The 17,514-nt window shown below is 42.2% G+C and overlaps 1 protein-coding gene across 9 annotated transcripts in view; it reads left to right on the forward strand.

Moving 5' to 3' along the window:
- Positions 1-17,514, forward strand: part of LOC100770947 (kinesin-like protein KIF1B) — a 136,592-nt gene that overhangs the window by 23,642 nt on the left and 95,436 nt on the right. For all 9 annotated transcript variants that reach the window (XR_003481837.2, XM_027398251.2, XM_027398253.2 and 6 more), the window contains 3 exons: positions 14,066-14,142; positions 15,583-15,762; positions 16,170-16,235. Coding sequence is in view for 8 of the 9 variants with exons in the window: in XM_027398251.2 (XP_027254052.1) it covers positions 14,066-14,142; positions 15,583-15,762; positions 16,170-16,235 (323 nt within the window). In the remaining variant the exon portion in view is untranslated. The remainder of the gene's footprint in view (positions 1-14,065; positions 14,143-15,582; positions 15,763-16,169; positions 16,236-17,514) is intronic.

Here is a 17,514-nt window from a genome sequence, read left to right on the forward strand (position 1 = left end):
TCTCTCCAGCTCCCAGAATCTTTACTTCTAAAGCCATATATATGTCTACTTGATTAAATGTTTCTCAGAAGTAAGACAGTGTCCAGGTCCTATCCTGCACTGTCAGTGGCCTTCTCAGTAGTGTCAGGGCTTGGAAGGACTGTGATCTTCAGGGCCACCTTTCTTTGGCACAGGCTTGTGTATTGTATTGGCTACTGAGTTTGTGGTGAACCTTTCTCACTCTGGCCCTTCTTCAGTCCCTTTAAGTTTGTTTATTTATTTACTGACTTAGATTTGTTGGTTTATTTATCTATTTGTGTGTGTGTGTGTGTGTGTGTGTGTGTGTGTGTGTGTGTGTGTGTGTAAAACAAATGTGTGTGTCTCTATGTGGGTGTGGAAGTCAGAGGAAAACTTCGTAGATTCCCTTTTCCTTTCACTGTTACGTGAGTTCTGGAGCTTGAACTGAGGCTTTCAGGCTTGTAGGGCAAGCACTTTACTCACTGAGCCATCTTGCTGACCCTGTACCCATTTTTTTTCTTTTTTCTTCTAGGATATAGTTCAGGGTCATAGAGAAGGGCAATAGGTTGTGTTCTCATTTACAGACAAGATGTCAGGAACATCCCTTTCTCCCGCTCGCCTTTCCTTACTTTTTTTTTTTTTTTGTTTTTTTTTTTCAAGACAGGGTTTCTCTGTGTAGCTTTGGAGCCTATCCTGGCACTCGATCTGTAGACCAGGCTGGCCTCGAACTCACAGAGATCCTCCTGCCTCTGCCTCCCAAGTGCTGGGATTAAAGGCGTGGCTCCTTACTTTTTTAAAAATTTATTTTGAGACAGTGTCTCTTATACCCCAGACTGGCTTCTAACTCACTATATAGTGGAGGATAGTTTTTAATTTCAGCTTGTTTCCGATCCTACTGTTACACTTTCTGAATGTTGGAATTAGAGGCATCCATCACTCTGCCCAGTATATAGGGTACTGGGGGTCAAACCGGGGCCCTCTACTTGATTATGTTAGGCGAGAACTCTGCTAACTGAGTGACATCCCTGATCCCTGGTTATTTCTTGTTTTCCATTTTGCTTTAAATGTCTTACTGTATTTGATTACTTGAGCATATCATGTTGAGATATATTTGTATGTTGACAAAAATAATACTGGTTTTGGTAAATTAGAAGTATTTCTTCTGTATTCTATTTCTATTTATCTATTTGCTCTGAAGGGTTAGTTGGGTTTATGAACACAGATTAATAGAATATCAGTGTTGGAACCTGTTTTTTGGTGTGTATGGTCTGTCTTGTGTTTATTTAGAAGTTCCTGCTGTGGAGCTCTATTTATAGCACTGCATTGAGGAAGAGAGATGATGTATCTTTTGGCTGCTTCTACAAACAAAAGAGGATTCTTTTGATTTAACAATCAGTTTGCAGCAGTAATTGCTGTCAATGTTGTAATTGTTTTTGTTATATTAGGAAAACACTGGGTAGTGTTAGAATAGTTATCCTATAGATATCATGGTATTTATCCATATACATATTATTTATTTGTGTGTGTGTGTGTGTGTGTGTGTGTGTGTGTGTGTGTGTGTGTGTGTGTATAGGTCAAAGGGCAATTTAGGGAAGTGATTCTTTCTACCATGTGGGTTCTAAGAATTAAACTTGGGTCATCAGGCTTCATGGCAAACTCTTTTACTGAGCATCTAGCCAGTTCTGGGCATCATCTGTTTCTCAGCAGACCAGAAGTAGCATGCTCAGTTTACTCTCTCAGGGTTCCTTCATCTGGCTTTGATGATCCTCTTCACTGCCTTACTGCAGGCCTGGCCTTAAGGGCAAGGTGCCCATGTATACGCTTTACTTTGTACGTCGGTCTCATAATTTTGGAGGAATTATGAGGTTGTGTTTCCTTAATAAAGTGTTCAGTAAATAGAATTTGTTTTACCTTTTTCTTTTGTGATGATAGATAGATAGATAGATAGACAGACAGACAGACAGACAGACAGACAGACAGACATCTCCCCCACCCCTCAGACAGGGGTTTTCTTTGTAGTCTTGGCTCTCCTGGAACTTGACCTGTAGACCAGGCTGGCCTCACTCAAAAAGATCTGCCTGCCTCTGCCTCCCTAGTGTTGGGAGTAAAGGCCTTACGTCACTGCCTGGCTCTCATTTCTTGAGTATTCTTCAAGACCATGATTTCATCCAGGTTTGATGGCTTAGACCTGTAATGCCAACCCTTGGGATAGGTTGAGGCAAGAGATCTGGATTTTCAGGTCAGGCTGGGCTACTTAATAAGTGTGAGTCCAGTCATAGCTGCATAATGAAAACCTGTCATAAAACAGAACAATGTGATTCCAGAGCTAGATGTCTCTCCAACTTTCTGTTCTAGGGCTATTTGCAAGGATCAAATAGAATAATATATACTTGTAGGATAAAGTTTGAAAAGTAATTTTTGTGGTTAATCTTAGTACCAAAGTTATTTTCAGTCAGAGTTTCAGTTTATTTATTTATTTTTGATATTTTGAGACGGGGTTTCTCTGTGTAGCTTTGTAGACCAGGCTGGCCTTGAACTCACAGAGATCCACCTGCCTCTGCCATCCAAGTGCTGGGATTAAAGGTGTGTGCCGCTACCCCCTGGCTCAGTTTAATTTTTTAATTAATTAATTAATTAATTTTTATTTCATGTGCATTGGTGTTTTGCCTGCATTTATGTCTGTGTGAGGTTGTTGGATCCCCTGGAACTGGAGTTATAGACGGTTGTGAACTGGGAAATGAACCCAGGTCCTCTGAAAGACCATTAAGAGCATCCAGTGCTCATAACTGCTGAGCCATTTCTCCAGGCCAAGTTTAATGGTTTGTTTGTTTGTTTTTTGCATTTAGTGTGTGTGTGTGTATGTGTGTGTGTGTGTGTGTGTGTGTGTGTGTGTGTGTGTGTGTGTGTTCCATTGCACAACTTGTGAGAGTCATTTCTCTTTCTACTTTGTGGATTCCCAGGGATTGACTTCGCCAGGCTCAGCCTCAAGCATCGTACTGGTTGAGCCATCTTGCCAGCCAGGAATATAAATTTAAAGTTAGAAATAATTGTGTGTAAGTTGAATGGCGGCTTTTTCTGTTGTGTATAGGGAACTGCTTTTCATTTATCCATATTTATTCAAACCTGTTTTATCCTCTCCCCCCTCTCTTTGTCTCTTTCTCTCTGTCTCTCTGTGTCTCTGTCTCTGTCTCTCTCTCTGTCTCTCTCTCTCTCTCTCTCTCTCTCTCTCTCTCTGTCTCTCTCTCTCTCTCTCTCTCTCTCTCTCTCTCATAGGGGGTGGTACATGTATGCTTTGCTATGGTGCACACGTGGAGAACAACCATAGGGTGTCAGTTTTGTCCCTCCTGCCTGCCATACATGGGTTCCGGAGATCCAGCTCAGCTTATCAGGCTTGCACAGGAAGTACCCATACCTGCTGAGCTTTCTTGCTGACCCCAAAACTGCCTTAAAAAATTTAAATTACACTCATTCATTCATTCATTCATTCATTCATGCATTCATTCATGTATTTAGTTGTATGTGTTTAGCATGTGTATATGGTGGAACAGTGTTTGTGTCACAGGGCACATGTGGAGATCAGAGTACAACTTTTAGAGTTGATTCTCTCCTTCTGTGTAGATTCTGGGGATTAGACATGGGTCATCAGATTTGGTGGCAAGTGCCTATACCTCTCATTGTCCCAAGGACCAATTTTACTATATATAAGCTTCTTTAACTGCTTGAATTGTTTTCATACCAAAACAGCTAAGCTGGGGGCTGGAGAGATGGCTCAGCAGTTAAGAGCACTGTTGGAGAGGACCAGGTTCACACTGGGGTGGGTGACTCAGAACCATCCAACAAACTCTGGATCTAAGGGATTCTATACCTTCTTCTGACCTCCATCGGTCTTGGCTTGCCTGGAGCACCTGTGTAAACTAGGCTGGCCTGGAACTTAGCTGCCTGCCTCTGCCTTCTGAGTGTTGGGATTAAAAATGTGTTGCCACTATGCCCTCCCAGCAATAAGATCTGCTAGAAAACCTGGCCTTTGTTTTCTGCTTTCCATTTTAGAGTCTGTTTTTAAAAATCAATGTCAGTAGCTTGGTGGTGTGATTGCTTTTGGTAGCCTGGTGAGGTGTAAAGTGGAAGGTGAACTAGCAAGCTGGAGAGCAAGCTGGTCTGCTGTTTCCTGTCAGGGAAGGTAGGCATTCATAGCTTCAGTTTTTGCTTTGTCAAGGATTGCGCATTGTAGTAGACTAAATACTATTCACAGTTGTATTGTTCAGTAATGTGGGGGCTGTGGGTATAAACAGGAAATTGGGTTTTTGTTATTCAACAAGCAGAGGGTACGGAGCTCTTTAGAGTTTTATTTTGGATATAAATGTAAGTAGTTGAAGTAGTTTGATGCCTGTTAGAAAGCACTGAGGAGAGGCCTCTTTATAAGGGAGGGAAGAGAGGGGAAAGGTAGGAAATTTCTTAGAAGCCCATTGTTTTGGCTGGACAGAGAACACAATGAGGAAATGATTTAACTACATTTATTGTTTCCCAGACATGTTCTGGCCAGATACCAAAGCATCCCTTTCACTGTGAAAAACTTGAGGCAAAATATGTGCAGGGAAAACCAAAAACCTTTACTTTTTACATTGTTTATTACTGTGGGGAAAATGTGATTTCTAATTTAAAAACAGTAAACACATAAGCTGTCATATTTAGGCACTTACAAATTTTAATTCCTTCAGACTTCAGAATAATCTATCTGGTTTCCTTAACTTTCTCATTGCACTGAAGTCAGTTGAGGCAAGGAGAGATTGTCTTGATTTCCTGGGCTCTCCTTTGTCTTGAAAATACTTGACTATCTGGACCCGGGCCCCTCAGCCTTTGTAAGAGTCACCCATGCAGTACATGTCAAGATAGTTACTGTTTTACTATCTTGTTCAATAACACTTTTGTCTAATTTGGATATAACTTTAGGTTAAGATTGACCTTTTATTTTATTTTGGGTGGGGTGGTTTTGAGACAGGGTTTCTCTGTATAGCCCTGGCTGTTCTGGAACTTGCTCTGTAATGTAGTCTAGGCTGGCCTTTAACTCACAGAGATTCTCCTGCCTCTGCCTCCCGAGTGCTGGGATTGAAGATATTTGCTACCACCACCTGACTTTGTATTCTTTATTAAATGAAATCATAAAACAGAATGAAGGGCACAAGTCCCAAGTCTTTGGGCTACTGAGATTGAATGAGATGTGGACCTTCCAGGAGCTTTTTTTCCTTCTCTTTTTCTCTCTTTCATTTCTTCCTTCCTTCCTCTTCCTTCCTTCCTTCCTTTCTTCTCCCACCCTCCCTCCCTCGAGATTGCCTTACTGTAGTGTGACCCTAAATGGCCTGGAACTTGCTTTGTAAGTAAGGCTAGCCTTGAACTCTTGGTTATCCTCCTGAATTTGTCTCATTAGTGCTGAATTACAGGTCTGAGCCACCACATGTATCTGTTTTTTGTTTTAAATATCTATTTATTTAGTGTGTCCATGTATGCCTAGCAAGCAAGGAGGAGTGTCCACATGTCATGGTGCATGTGTAGAGATTAGAGAGCAATTTTCTAGAGTTGGTTCTCCTGCCTTCCATTTTGTTGAGGCATCTCTCTTGATTCTTCTGTTGTTCTGTTTGCCAGACTCATTGGCCTTCAAGGTTTGTTCATTTGTTTGTGCATATGTCCATGTTTATGGTGATTTTTGAGGCCAGAAGATGTCAGATCTCTGGGAACTAGAGTTGCAAGCGTCAGTGAGCTGCCTGACATGGATGTTTGGATCAGAACTCTAGGCCTCATAATTGAGCAGCGAGTGCTCCTACCTGCTGAGCCATCTGCATAGCTCCACATCTGACTGTTTTATGTTGACTCTGGAGATCAAAACTCAGGGTGTCAGGTTTATGTGGCTAGTGCTTTTGCCCCTGGCCATCTCTCTGGCCCCAACTTCATCATCTTTCTGGTGTGGGAGTGTAGGATCTCACTGTGTAGCTCACCCTTGCTATCTTCCTGCCTTGATCTTCTGAGTGATGGCATTCCAGGCATGTGCCCACCATATTTAGCTTCAAGAGGTTTAGAAGATACTATAACGTGTGTTCTAAATTTTTTTTTTATGTGTATAAATATTTGTCTGAACACATGTCTCTGTACCACCTGTGCTCCTGGTGCCCGTGGAAGCCAGAAGAAAGGTCAGATTCTCCGGAACTAGAATTATAGGAGGTTGTGAGCTGCCATGTTTGTACTAGCAACTGAACCTGAGTCCTCTGGAAAAGCAGTCAGTGCTCTTAACCACTGAGCCATCTCTCCAGCTTCATCACACAATATATCTGTATTTTAGAATTGTGGTGACACTCCTTTTCCAAGACAGAGTCTCTTTATATAGCCCTGGGTGTTCTGAAACTCACTGTGTAGCCCAAACTGGCCTAGAGCTCATAGAGATCTGTTTGCCTCTGCCTTTGGAATGCTGGAGTTGAAGACACATGCCACCACTCCCAGCTTCTGTTCTCACTATACATTGTTTAGTTTTTTGGGATTGAGTATATATGATGAACATGTCTGATATACTTACACCTGTTTTTATGTAGTTTGTTATTTCAGATGATTAAAGGACTTTATGACTATAGATATTTTGTTCAAATCTACTCTGTGCTTTCTGCCATTTTACTATATTTCCAGAAGACTCTACAAGGATATGGCTTTAGGTATTTAAATATTGCTGTTGTAAATAAAATTTTTATTTTGTGCCATTTTTTCTTAATTTTTGACATAGGTTGCTTTTGGCAGAGGAAGGCCACTCTGGTATCACCGGAGTATTTTGTTTTGTGTTTTTGAGGCATGGCCTTACTATGCAGCCTTAGACGTCCTCAAACTCATGATCCTCCTGCCTCAGCCTCCTGAATGCTAGGTTTACAGGCGTGAGCCACCACACCTAGTCTATCACTAGGATTTTTAACAAACCCAAGCATGTTTTTTGAGAAAAGCCCAAACATGGTTTTGAGAAAAAGTGAATATAAAGTTACAGTGCTCCCACACTGATATGTTAATTATAGTTGCAGGCAGAATCTTAGGAGTTTGTCGACAACAGTATAATTATTACATTAGTGACTTTGAGATATTAGATAAACAAAAATTATTCTGGAAAATAAAAAGGGTTTTAAATACAAATCTTTTTTAACTGCCTTGTTTTCTAGGATTCAGTAATGAAAACATTTCTACATCTTTGTGCTGTGGTAACAAAATTGGAAAGCAGGCAAGGAGAAGAGGGGGAAGGAGTAAAGCTGAATATTTACCAGGCTTTGGAAAGGTTAATTGTGTTTTAACATTATTTAGTTTATTGTGTGGGTGCAAACACATGCATGCACATACCCACTGTGGTGTGTCTGTATCCGTGGAGGTCAGGGAATAACTTGTGGGAGTCAGTTCTCTCCTTCCACTGTGAGGACCCCAGGGACCAAACCGATGTTGTAAGCTTTGATGGCAAGCACTTTTCCCCGAGTCTTGCCAGTCCTCTAATGTTTTGCTTCTTAAAAATTATATATTAGTTATTTGTGTGTATGTGTGTGTACCTGTGTGAGTTTATTTGTACTATGGTATCCCCCAGTGTCAGACCCCTTAGAACTGGGATTACAGGTGGTTGTACACCACCATGTGGGTGCTGGGATCCTACTGATCTGGTTCCTCTGCAAGAGTGGTAAGCCTTCCTAACTGCTGAGCCATCTCCCTATCCCTCTGAGGTTACTCTTAACTTGAAGTGCCTGTAAGAAAGAGAGTATAACTAGCTCTGGTTCATTATTAAACTTAGGCTTTTGAAACATTTCAGGTCCATTGTTTAAAGATGTTCCCCTCCCCATGCTCCCAGTTAGCTTAGGGGATCATTCTCAGTTTTAATAAACTCCCATTCCCCACACCCTACTTCCTTCTCCCCCAGATCCATTGCTCCTCAGAGTCCCTTCAGATAAAAAGCGGGCTTCTCGGGAATATCCATGAGCACGGCGTTACAAGATACAGTAAGACTAGGTACAAACCCCCATATCAAGGCTGGGTGAGGCAATCCAGTAGGAGGAAAAGGGTCACAAGAGCAGATGGAAGAGTCAGAGGCATCCCTACTCCCACTGGAGGCTGGGATCTGGAATGTTGTCCATGGCTCTGTAGTAATTGTTTTTTAAACTCTCTTCTCTTTGGCTCTTTTTGGGGGCCTACCATCCAGCTCTCAAATAAATACACATGGAGTCTTATTCTTTCTTATGAATGCCCAGCCTTACCTAGCTTGACTTATTTCTAGCCAGCTTTTCTTAAATTATCACATCTACCATTTGCCTCTGGGGTTTTGCCTTTCTCTATTTCTGTAATCTTTACTTCTTACTCTGTGGTTTGCTGGGTGGCTGGGTGGCTGGGTGGGTGGCTGGGTGGCTGGGTGGCTGGGTGGCTGGGTGACTGCCCTCTGATGTCCTCCTCTCAGTCCTTCTCCCAGTCTCTCCTCCTATTTACTCTCTGCCTGCCAGCCCCGTCTGTCCCTTCTCCTGCCTTGCTATTGGCCATTCAGTGCTTTATTAGACTAGTCAGGTGTTTTAGATAGACAAAGTAACACAGCTTCACAAAGTTAAACAAATTCAACATAAAATAATACAACACACCTTTGCATCATTAAACAAATGCTGCACAGCATAAACAAATGTAGCACATCTTTTTTAAAAAGATTTTATTTATTATGTGTACAACATTATGCTTCCATGTACATCTGCACACCAGAAGAGGGCACCAGATCTCATTATAGATGGTTGTGAGCCACCATGTGGTTGCTGGGAATTGAACTCAGGACCTCTGGAAGAACAGTCAGTGCTCTTAACCTCTGAGCCATCTCTCCAGCCCCAATGTAGCACATCTTAAAATAATATTCTACAACGTGGCTCTAATTGTTGCTGAGGGCTCTGGGGATACCAGGGGTCTGGCCAGCCACCTGGGACCATGTTGATGCCCAGGGCCCATGCTGCTGCTGGGGCTGTGCTGATCTGAGGGGGCTGTGTTGTCACTGGGGCAATGGTGGCATTTGGGCCCAAGATGCTGCCAAGGGCAATGTCTGGGTTCACGAACCTGCTGCTGCTGGGGTCTGTGGTGATGTCCATGGCTGGTGCTAGCATGGGGATCATTAGAAGAGTGGTGTGCTGAGGCAGCCCCCCCCTTCATTGGCCCTGGGATGGGTGGTCCTGCCCCTCACTGGATGTTGCAGCAGGCAGGCTGGTCCTCCCCCTCAAAGAAGAGCTTGCCCCTATACTTGGGAAAGAATGCCCTACCCTTCACCATAGGTGTGCACGTTGCTTGGGAAGCACACTAGAGCTAACCCTGTGGTGGGGACACAGGTGAGCTGACCCTGAAGGCATGAGAGCATCTGCCATGTGGTGGCGTGGGTAAGAAGATGCCCTCCCCCCTTCACTTATTACCTGCGGCAGGTGAGAGAGCTGGCCCTGGGGTCATGAGTAGGAGAGCGAGTCCTGACCCTCAGTGGCTGCAGTGCATGAGAAAGCAACCTCTGCTTCCAGTCTGGGCAGCACACTAGAGCTAACCTTGTTGTCATGGTCGCAGCCAGCCCTGAGGGTGGGAGAGCAGTAGAGCTGACCACCTACTATCCCCTCCTATGCCCCCCTACAACAGTCAGGAGAGAGGGTACTGCACCTTGCCTGGGCAAAACAGTAGAGCTGGCCTTGGTGATAGGAATGAGGGTCAGAGAGCAGAACTGTCCCAGCTCCTTGCTGTAGGCTGCATTGGGTGAGTGCTGTAGAGGTCTTCTGGGTCATGACAATGGAGGAAAGCTGACCAACCCGGCTACCACCTGGGCTCGGAACCAGGGCTACAAGTTGTCCCACTTGAGCATCCACCACATGTATGAACTGTTGGGACATGTGAAAGGGGTGAACCTACAGATCCAAAACAGCAGGATCTCTATGACACAGGACAACAGGGTATCTAAGAGGAGCCCCAGTGGTATAGCAGAGACCAGACCAGTGAACACTTGATAGTAAAGACAAAAGGAGCAGACGAAAGGAAAGGGGAAACTGGCTGGCTATGCTACAGCTTCCAGGACAAGATTCTTCTTTTCCTTTTGTTTTGTTTCTTTGTTTTGTTTGGTTTTTCTTTTAAATTTGTTTTTGGGTTTTTTTTGGGGGGGTGTTGCAAGGGCAGAGGACAGATTTGAGGGGACAGGGAAGTTAGTGGGAACAGAAGGCATGATGTGAAATCCACAAATAATAAAAATAAAAAAATAAGAGGGGTGAGGAGGGCTCATTGGTTAAGAACACACACTGCTCTTGCAGAGGTTTTGAGTTTGGTTCTTTGCATCTTTTTTGGGTGGCTCACAACTGCCTATAACTCCAGCTGTAGGATTCTCAAGACACCCTTTTCTGAACTCAAGTACATGGACTCATGCTTCATATACCCCGCCCCCAATAATTGAAAACCAGTCTAAAGAAAGAATATGGCTGGTGAGGTGGCTCAGTGGTTAAGAGCACTTCCATAGGATCTGGGTTTTAATTCCCAGTGCCCAGAGGGTGGTTTATACCATCTGTAATTCTAGCTCCAAGGGATCCAACCTTCGTCTTCTGCCCTCTTCAGGCACCAGGCATGTCAGTGGTGCATACATATAGTGCAAGCAAAACTCACATGATGGGAATGTACTGTGTATGTTTATCTTACTGATTGTTGAATAAAGTTCTGTGTGGCCAATGAGACAGCAAGTTAGACAGGACTAGGAGTCAAAGAGGATTCTGGGAAATGTAGTAGAGAAGTGTGATCCAGGCAGGATGTGACATAGCAAGGAGACTCATATAAGTAAGGAGAAACAGGAAGAGCCCCCTTTTCCCCTCTGCTGTTCCTCCAGCAGTGCAATGTGATCTACCGGCAAGGAGGGTCGCCAATAAGGCGTCCGATAAGATAAGTCTTATAACATATATAGATTTATGATAATTAAGACTGAGCTAACAGATGAGGAATCCTAGCCATTGGCCAAGCAGCTTTGAACCTAATACAAATCTCTCTGTGCATTAATTGGGGCCCTAACTCAGGCGGGCGGCTGGCGTAAAGCACACACGTGGCGGTGGGGCTCAGCGGCTTTTGGCAGAAAGATTTACCATAACACTCACATACAAGTAAAAAAAAAAAAGTAATAATAATATTCTGTAATTGCAGATACAGAACTTCTTAAGAAGTAGAAATTAGAGGCTGGAGAGATGGCCCAATGGTTAAGAGCACTGACTGCTCTTCCAGAGGATGGTTCGATTTTCAGTACCCATTTGGCTAACAACCATATGTAACTCCAGTTCCAGGGAATCTGATGCCCTCTTCTGCCCTGCATGAAATGCATAAACATACAAGCAAACAAAACACCCATATACATAAAATAAGGTGTTTTTTAAAAAGTAGTAGGAATTACCATGCCTTCTGAGGTTCCTAATAACTTTTTCCTTTCTAACAAGATAAGTAACAATGTTGATTTTTGTATAATCTTTTTTCATTTGGGAACTGAAATATTTCAAATATGGGTAGATTTAATATTTATGAAAACTATTATACAATTATACTGTGTGTGTGTGTGTGTGTGTGTGTGTGTGTGTGTGTGTGTGTGTGTGTGTGTGTGTGTGTTGCTAGGGATTGAACCCGGGGTCTTACATGTGTTAGGAAGTCACTGAGCTAGATCCCAAGCCTTATAAAGAGCTTTTGAAAATTTGTGTATTCCCGTTTGTTGTTTTTGTTTTATTTTGTATTTTTTGAGACAGGGTTTCTCTGTGGAACCCTGGCTTTCCTGGGAATTGTTCTGTAGACCAAGCTGGCCTCAGACTCAGAGACTGACCTACCACCACTGCCTGGCCTGGTTATTGTTGATATAGGCTGTTATTTAGAAGAACAGGAGGGGCTGGGAATATTGCAAATGCTAACATACTTAGCATGTGCAAAGCTCTGATTTCAGTCTCAGCAGTGTGCAAACAAGAAACCCAATTGATTGTATTACTTATTATCAGCGGCGTCAAAGATCTGAGAGAAAAGCTTTCAGAGGAAGCAGAAAAAGATTTTATGTGAACTTATTACACTCTGTTGTAGATTTTCTTTGTTTTTCCTCTTAGGGAAATGAGAAATCAAGGGATAGAATCTGAGAATTTGTACTTTGTCATGTTCTTGACAGAACTGGTAACTGGATGAAGGAAGTATGGCTTAAGTGTTTGATAACAGCCAATGTTCTAGATGTTGGAAGTGTTTATTTTAACTATGCTTTGAAGTGGTAAAAATTGATATCAGGGACATGCCCAGCACCTCATAGTTCTTACTAGTTTTTAGCTCTGACTAATGAAGTAGGACTCTTCATTTTTACTTTCTTGATAGAGTTTGTTGTCTAATTCTCATTGTTAAAACAAGGAAAGTTTAAGTGAATAAAAAGAGTTTTAAACAATGCCTGTGGCTTAATTTTAGGAGTTAGTTATATGCATGTAGCCGTATACAAATGTGTAGGATGCCTTTTGTTTCACCTTCATAATCAGTGTATGAGGACAATAAGCATCTATAGGATGATATCTTGGCTAATTGTGGCAGCCCTGCAAATCCAAATTCTGCATGTGCCTCTGTGTGTGGCCTGAGGAATATCGAACTTTTCTTTGATGGTTTTTTTATAAAAATGGGGATGAGAGAACATTTGCCTCATTGAGTGGTTGGGAGATAAGAAAGGTTACTAAACATAAAGTACTTATGGGTTGGAGTAGCAGTGTGGCAAACGCTGATTGGTATGTTGTACTCTTTTGTTAGACTTTGATTAAATTACCATTTATTTGTAGGGAGATGTTCTTTCTAGAACCGTGTTTTCTTGTCACGTGTTTATGTGTAATGTGAGCCTTATTAATACTCTGTCAGCATCTGAGGTTGGAACATAAGTATGTGGTTGTACCCAGAGGAATCCGGCAAGAGGGAGAGCTAAGCACCGTAGCAACAGTTGCTATTTATGTCCTGCACACCAGCTGCCGAGAACAGGCTTCCTTTTTAATCCTGTTTTCACTGACAGTTTGGGATGTAGCCTTGCCTCAGCAAAATGATTTGGTTGAGGTATCCCATCTTTGAGATTTCATGACTACATGTTTGGGAGTTTTGTTTGTTTGAAAAAAGGAAGGATTAGCTGGCAGTGATGGTGCACACTTTTAATTTCAGCACTTGGGAGGCAGATGCAGGCCAGGCAGATCTCTGTGAGTTTGAGGCCAGCCATGTCTACATAGTGAGCTCCAGGACAGCCAGTCCTGTTACACAGAGAAACCCTGTCTCGAAGCCCCTCAAAAAGAAAAGAAAGCAAAAGGAAAGATTCGGCTTTGGAATTCAGTCAATTTCTGCAGTGTGGTGCAGTGGTATTATTAGTCACAGGAGAAACCATTTTCAATATGTATTGTGAGAGTTATGACTTACTAGCATTTTCAATATGTATCGTGAGGGTTGTGACTTACTAGCATGCTGTGGTTCTGCATAAATACCCATGCACATGGATTACATATTGTCTACTGTGGAGTTCAGAAAACACAAACTTTGTAATAAATGCGTCATTACTAAATGCTTTTTTGAGGTAGATAGCAAGCATTTCACAAAGAGTTTGTTTCATATTGGGTTGGATTAATATAATAATATTAATTTTTATTTCTAATGTGTTGCAGTATTTCAAACCTTATGAGGTGCTTTGAAATAGAAACAGCCCACTTTCAAGTCTTAGCTGTTAGCTTACCTAGACAGGACAAACACTATTCTGAATATGGGTAACGCCCAGATGAATGTGTGGTCTGATTGTGTGTGTGTGTGTGTGTGTGCGCGCGCGTGCGTGCGTGCGTGTGTGTGTGTGTGTGTGTGTGTGTGTGTGTGTGTGTGTGTGTGCGCGCGCTTGTGAGTTCGTGTACCTTCCAGTATAAACTGATGCTTAAACAACATACTTTTGTGTTTTGATTGTCCTATTAAGACTTAATAGTGTAAATATGCTATTTGGGATGATTTGAACAAATAGTATAATATATTGTGCTAATGAATTTATACTTGAAGGACTTAACAATTTAATATTTTTATTCTCTAGGTATTATTAATCCAAAGAACCCAAAGGAAGCACCGAAGTCCTTCAGCTTTGACTACTCTTACTGGTCTCACACCTCGGTGAGTCTGCTGCCTCCCTTTGCTTTTCTTGTCTTTCTTTTATCCTAGGTTGTTCCCAGATTCGATTCTAATTTTCTTAGTGTGGTCAAGGATGAGTTCTGTGTGTGTGTTTGAGGAAGATGTGTTAGCTGTTTTTATGTTTTTTTGAGGTAGAATCTCATTGCCCACATTGCCATTGAGCTCACAGTCTACACTAGGCCAGCTTCCAACTTGGGCCAGTAATCCTGATTTACCCTCTCCAGAGGTGGAATTACAGGTATGGGCTATAACACTTGGCTAATGAACTCCTAGTTCGTAAATTCATTTTAAAAAATGTATTTATTTGCTCATTTGTGTATAGTGTGTGTGTGTGGTGTGTGTGTGTGTGTGTGTGTGTGTGTGTGTGTGTGTGTGTGTGTGTGTACACGTGCGTATGTTGGGGGTTGTGTGCATGTGTATACATGTAGAGGCTGGAGGGTGATATCTGGTGTCCCCCATCGCTGTCCACCATATTGAGACAAGGTTTCTCTGAACCTGTAGCTCACCGACTGGTAGATTGTCTAGTCAGTGAGCCCTAGGATCATCTAGACTACTTCTTAGTATTAGGGTTAATGATGCATGCTGCCATGGGCAGCCTCTATGTGGGTATTGGGATCTTAAACTTAGGTCTTCATGTTTGCACAGAAGCACTTTACCCCTGAAACATATCCCCAGCCTCTTAATTTATTTTAATTTTAATTTTTTTGTTTTTGTTTCTTTGTTTTTCGAGACCAGGTTTTTCTGTGTATCTTTGGCCACCCTGGAACTCATTCTGTAGACCAGGCTAACTTTGAACTCATAGCGATCTGCCTGACTCTGCTTCCTGAGTGCTGAGATTAATGGTGTGAGCCACCCCCACCCAGCTTAATTTTAATTTTTAAAGACAGTTTATTTGAAGTCCTGGTGTGATGGCACACACTTTTAGTCCAAACAGTCAAGGGACAGAGGCAGATGCATCTCTGCTAGTTCCAGGCCAGCCTGGTTGATATATCAAGTTCCAGGCCAGCCAGAGCTGTGTAATGAAACTCTGCCTCAAAAAAACAAAACAAAACAAAACAAAACAAAAACAACAAAAAAAGCCAGGTGGTGAGGGTTCACACTTTTTAATTTCAGCACTTGGGAGGCAGAGGCAGGTGGATCTCAGTGAGTTCGAGGCCAGGCTGGTCTACAGAGCTAGTTCAGGACTGTTACACAGAGAAAACCTGTCTCAAACAAAAAAACAAACAAAAACAAAACAAAACAAGAATATATTGAAGCTCCAACTTCTACAGTGCCTCTGTATGTGTGCGTGTGTGTGTGTATAAAATGAAAAAAATATGTGTAGAAGCTTCTTTAAAAATGTATAGTACAGTTTAATGTGGAAGCAGTCTATAGGAAAGACTATTAGTAAAATGCTATAACTTTTCTTCCTTATCTTTACAGCCTGAAGATCCCTGTTTTGCATCGCAGAATCGTGTGTACAATGACATTGGGAAGGAAATGCTCTTACATGCCTTTGAAGGATACAATGTCTGTATTTTTGCCTATGGGCAGACTGGTGCTGGGAAATCCTATACAATGATGGGGAAACAAGAAGAAAGCCAAGCTGGCATCATCCCCCAGGTAAAGCCGTTGAATGTTAGCGCCTGTGCCTATCAATACTTTCAGTCTCAAATTGCTTTCTATTTGCCAAAAATCATACTCAGAGACTGAAATGTAAGGCACAGAGGTAGAGACCTGTTTATTTCCCTCAAAGGTGCATACTGTTGAGAGGGAAAGATTGATTTTGTTTGTTTTGTTTTTCAAGACAGCATTTCTCTGTGTAGCATAATAGCCCATCGGTGTTCTATTGTTGAAGGAGAATAACAATTAAGAGCATACCAGAGTATAAAATTTTTTATTTAATATATTAATTGTGTTTAAGGTTTATGACATGTTCGTTTGGAGAGAGAAAAAGAGTATCTTTTTATCGCTGTTAATAATATAGCACTTCTCTGATTTGGGCTGTTCCTTCCATTCTGCCTTCCTAGTTGTGTGAAGAACTCTTTGAGAAGATCAATGACAACTGCAATGAAGAGATGTCGTACTCTGTGGAGGTGAGTGTAGCTGTCCTTGAAACCGGGGACTTCTGTATTTCTGTTCCTCCATTCCTTTCATTCCCCACCCCCTTTTTAAAGACAGGGTCTCTCAATGCAGTCCTAGTCTTAATGAAACTAGAATTCACTCTTAGACCAGGCTGGCCACCAAGATCTGTCTGCTTCTGCCTCCTGAGTGCTGGGATCTAAGGTATATGCTACTATGTCCAGCCTCCCTCTATTATCTCTTAAAATACTCATTTAATGCAGGTGGTGACCTTTAACCCAGCACTGGGGAGGCAGCAGCACATGGATCTCTTGAGTTCAAGGGTAGCCTGCTCTACAGATGAGATCCAGGGCAGTCAGGGTTACACAGAACAACCCTATCTTGAACAACAGACAAAATAATTGGGTTAATTAATTCAATGTGTTTGTGCACCAGTATACAATCAAGTGCCATGATACAGGAATGGATGTTGCCAGAGTTGACTCTTTCCTTCCACTGTGTGGATCCCAATGATTGAACTCAGGTTGTCAGGCTTGGTTGAAAGGATCTTAGCTGCTGAGCCATCTCACTGGGCCCTGTTGCTTATGCTTTTGCTTTTGCTTTTGCTTTTGCTTTTGCTTTTCCTTTTCCTTTTCCTTTTCCTTTTCCTTTCCCTCCCTCCCTCCCTACTTTTCCTTTTTTCCTTTTGCACTAGTCTGGAAATCACACAGAGCCCCTTGCCTCTGTCTCCCAGTTCTGGGATTATAGGTGGGAGTTCCTCACCTCAGCTGGAGCGTCATCCCCCATTGTGTTAAAAGGTTCTTGGTTGTAACTTTGTTGCTGCTCACTTAAAGCATTCCCTTAATTTTATGAGTTTAGACTGTTTCTGACTTTTGGTTATAATGAATAATATTGCAATTAAATTGTTCAAAGTTATGTACCTTCATTTTTGGATGCTAATATGTATCTTAGTTGTTAAGTGATACATTTGATTGGCAGATGGCCTTTTAGAAGAGAAAGACTATAGCAGTTTTCATTCTTCCAGGAGAAATTGGCAACCATTGTGCTCTTTTAAATACTTAGTATTTTTATTTTTAAATTTGGGGCAGGAGAGATGGCTCAGTGGTTCAGAATAAGGACTGTTCTTGTAGAGGCATTGAGTTCTGTTCCCAGGACCCAACCAGGGGGCTCACATCCACCTGCAGCTCTACCTCCAGGGTATCTGAAGCCCTTTCCAAGACTCTGGAGGCTTCTGCCCTCACATGCTTGCAAACATATGCTTATAAACATAATTTTAAAAATTACTAATTTTTT

The sequence above is a fragment of the Cricetulus griseus genome, chromosome 2 (assembly GCF_003668045.3).
Source record: "Cricetulus griseus strain 17A/GY chromosome 2, alternate assembly CriGri-PICRH-1.0, whole genome shotgun sequence".
Taxonomy (NCBI): domain Eukaryota; kingdom Metazoa; phylum Chordata; class Mammalia; order Rodentia; family Cricetidae; genus Cricetulus; species Cricetulus griseus.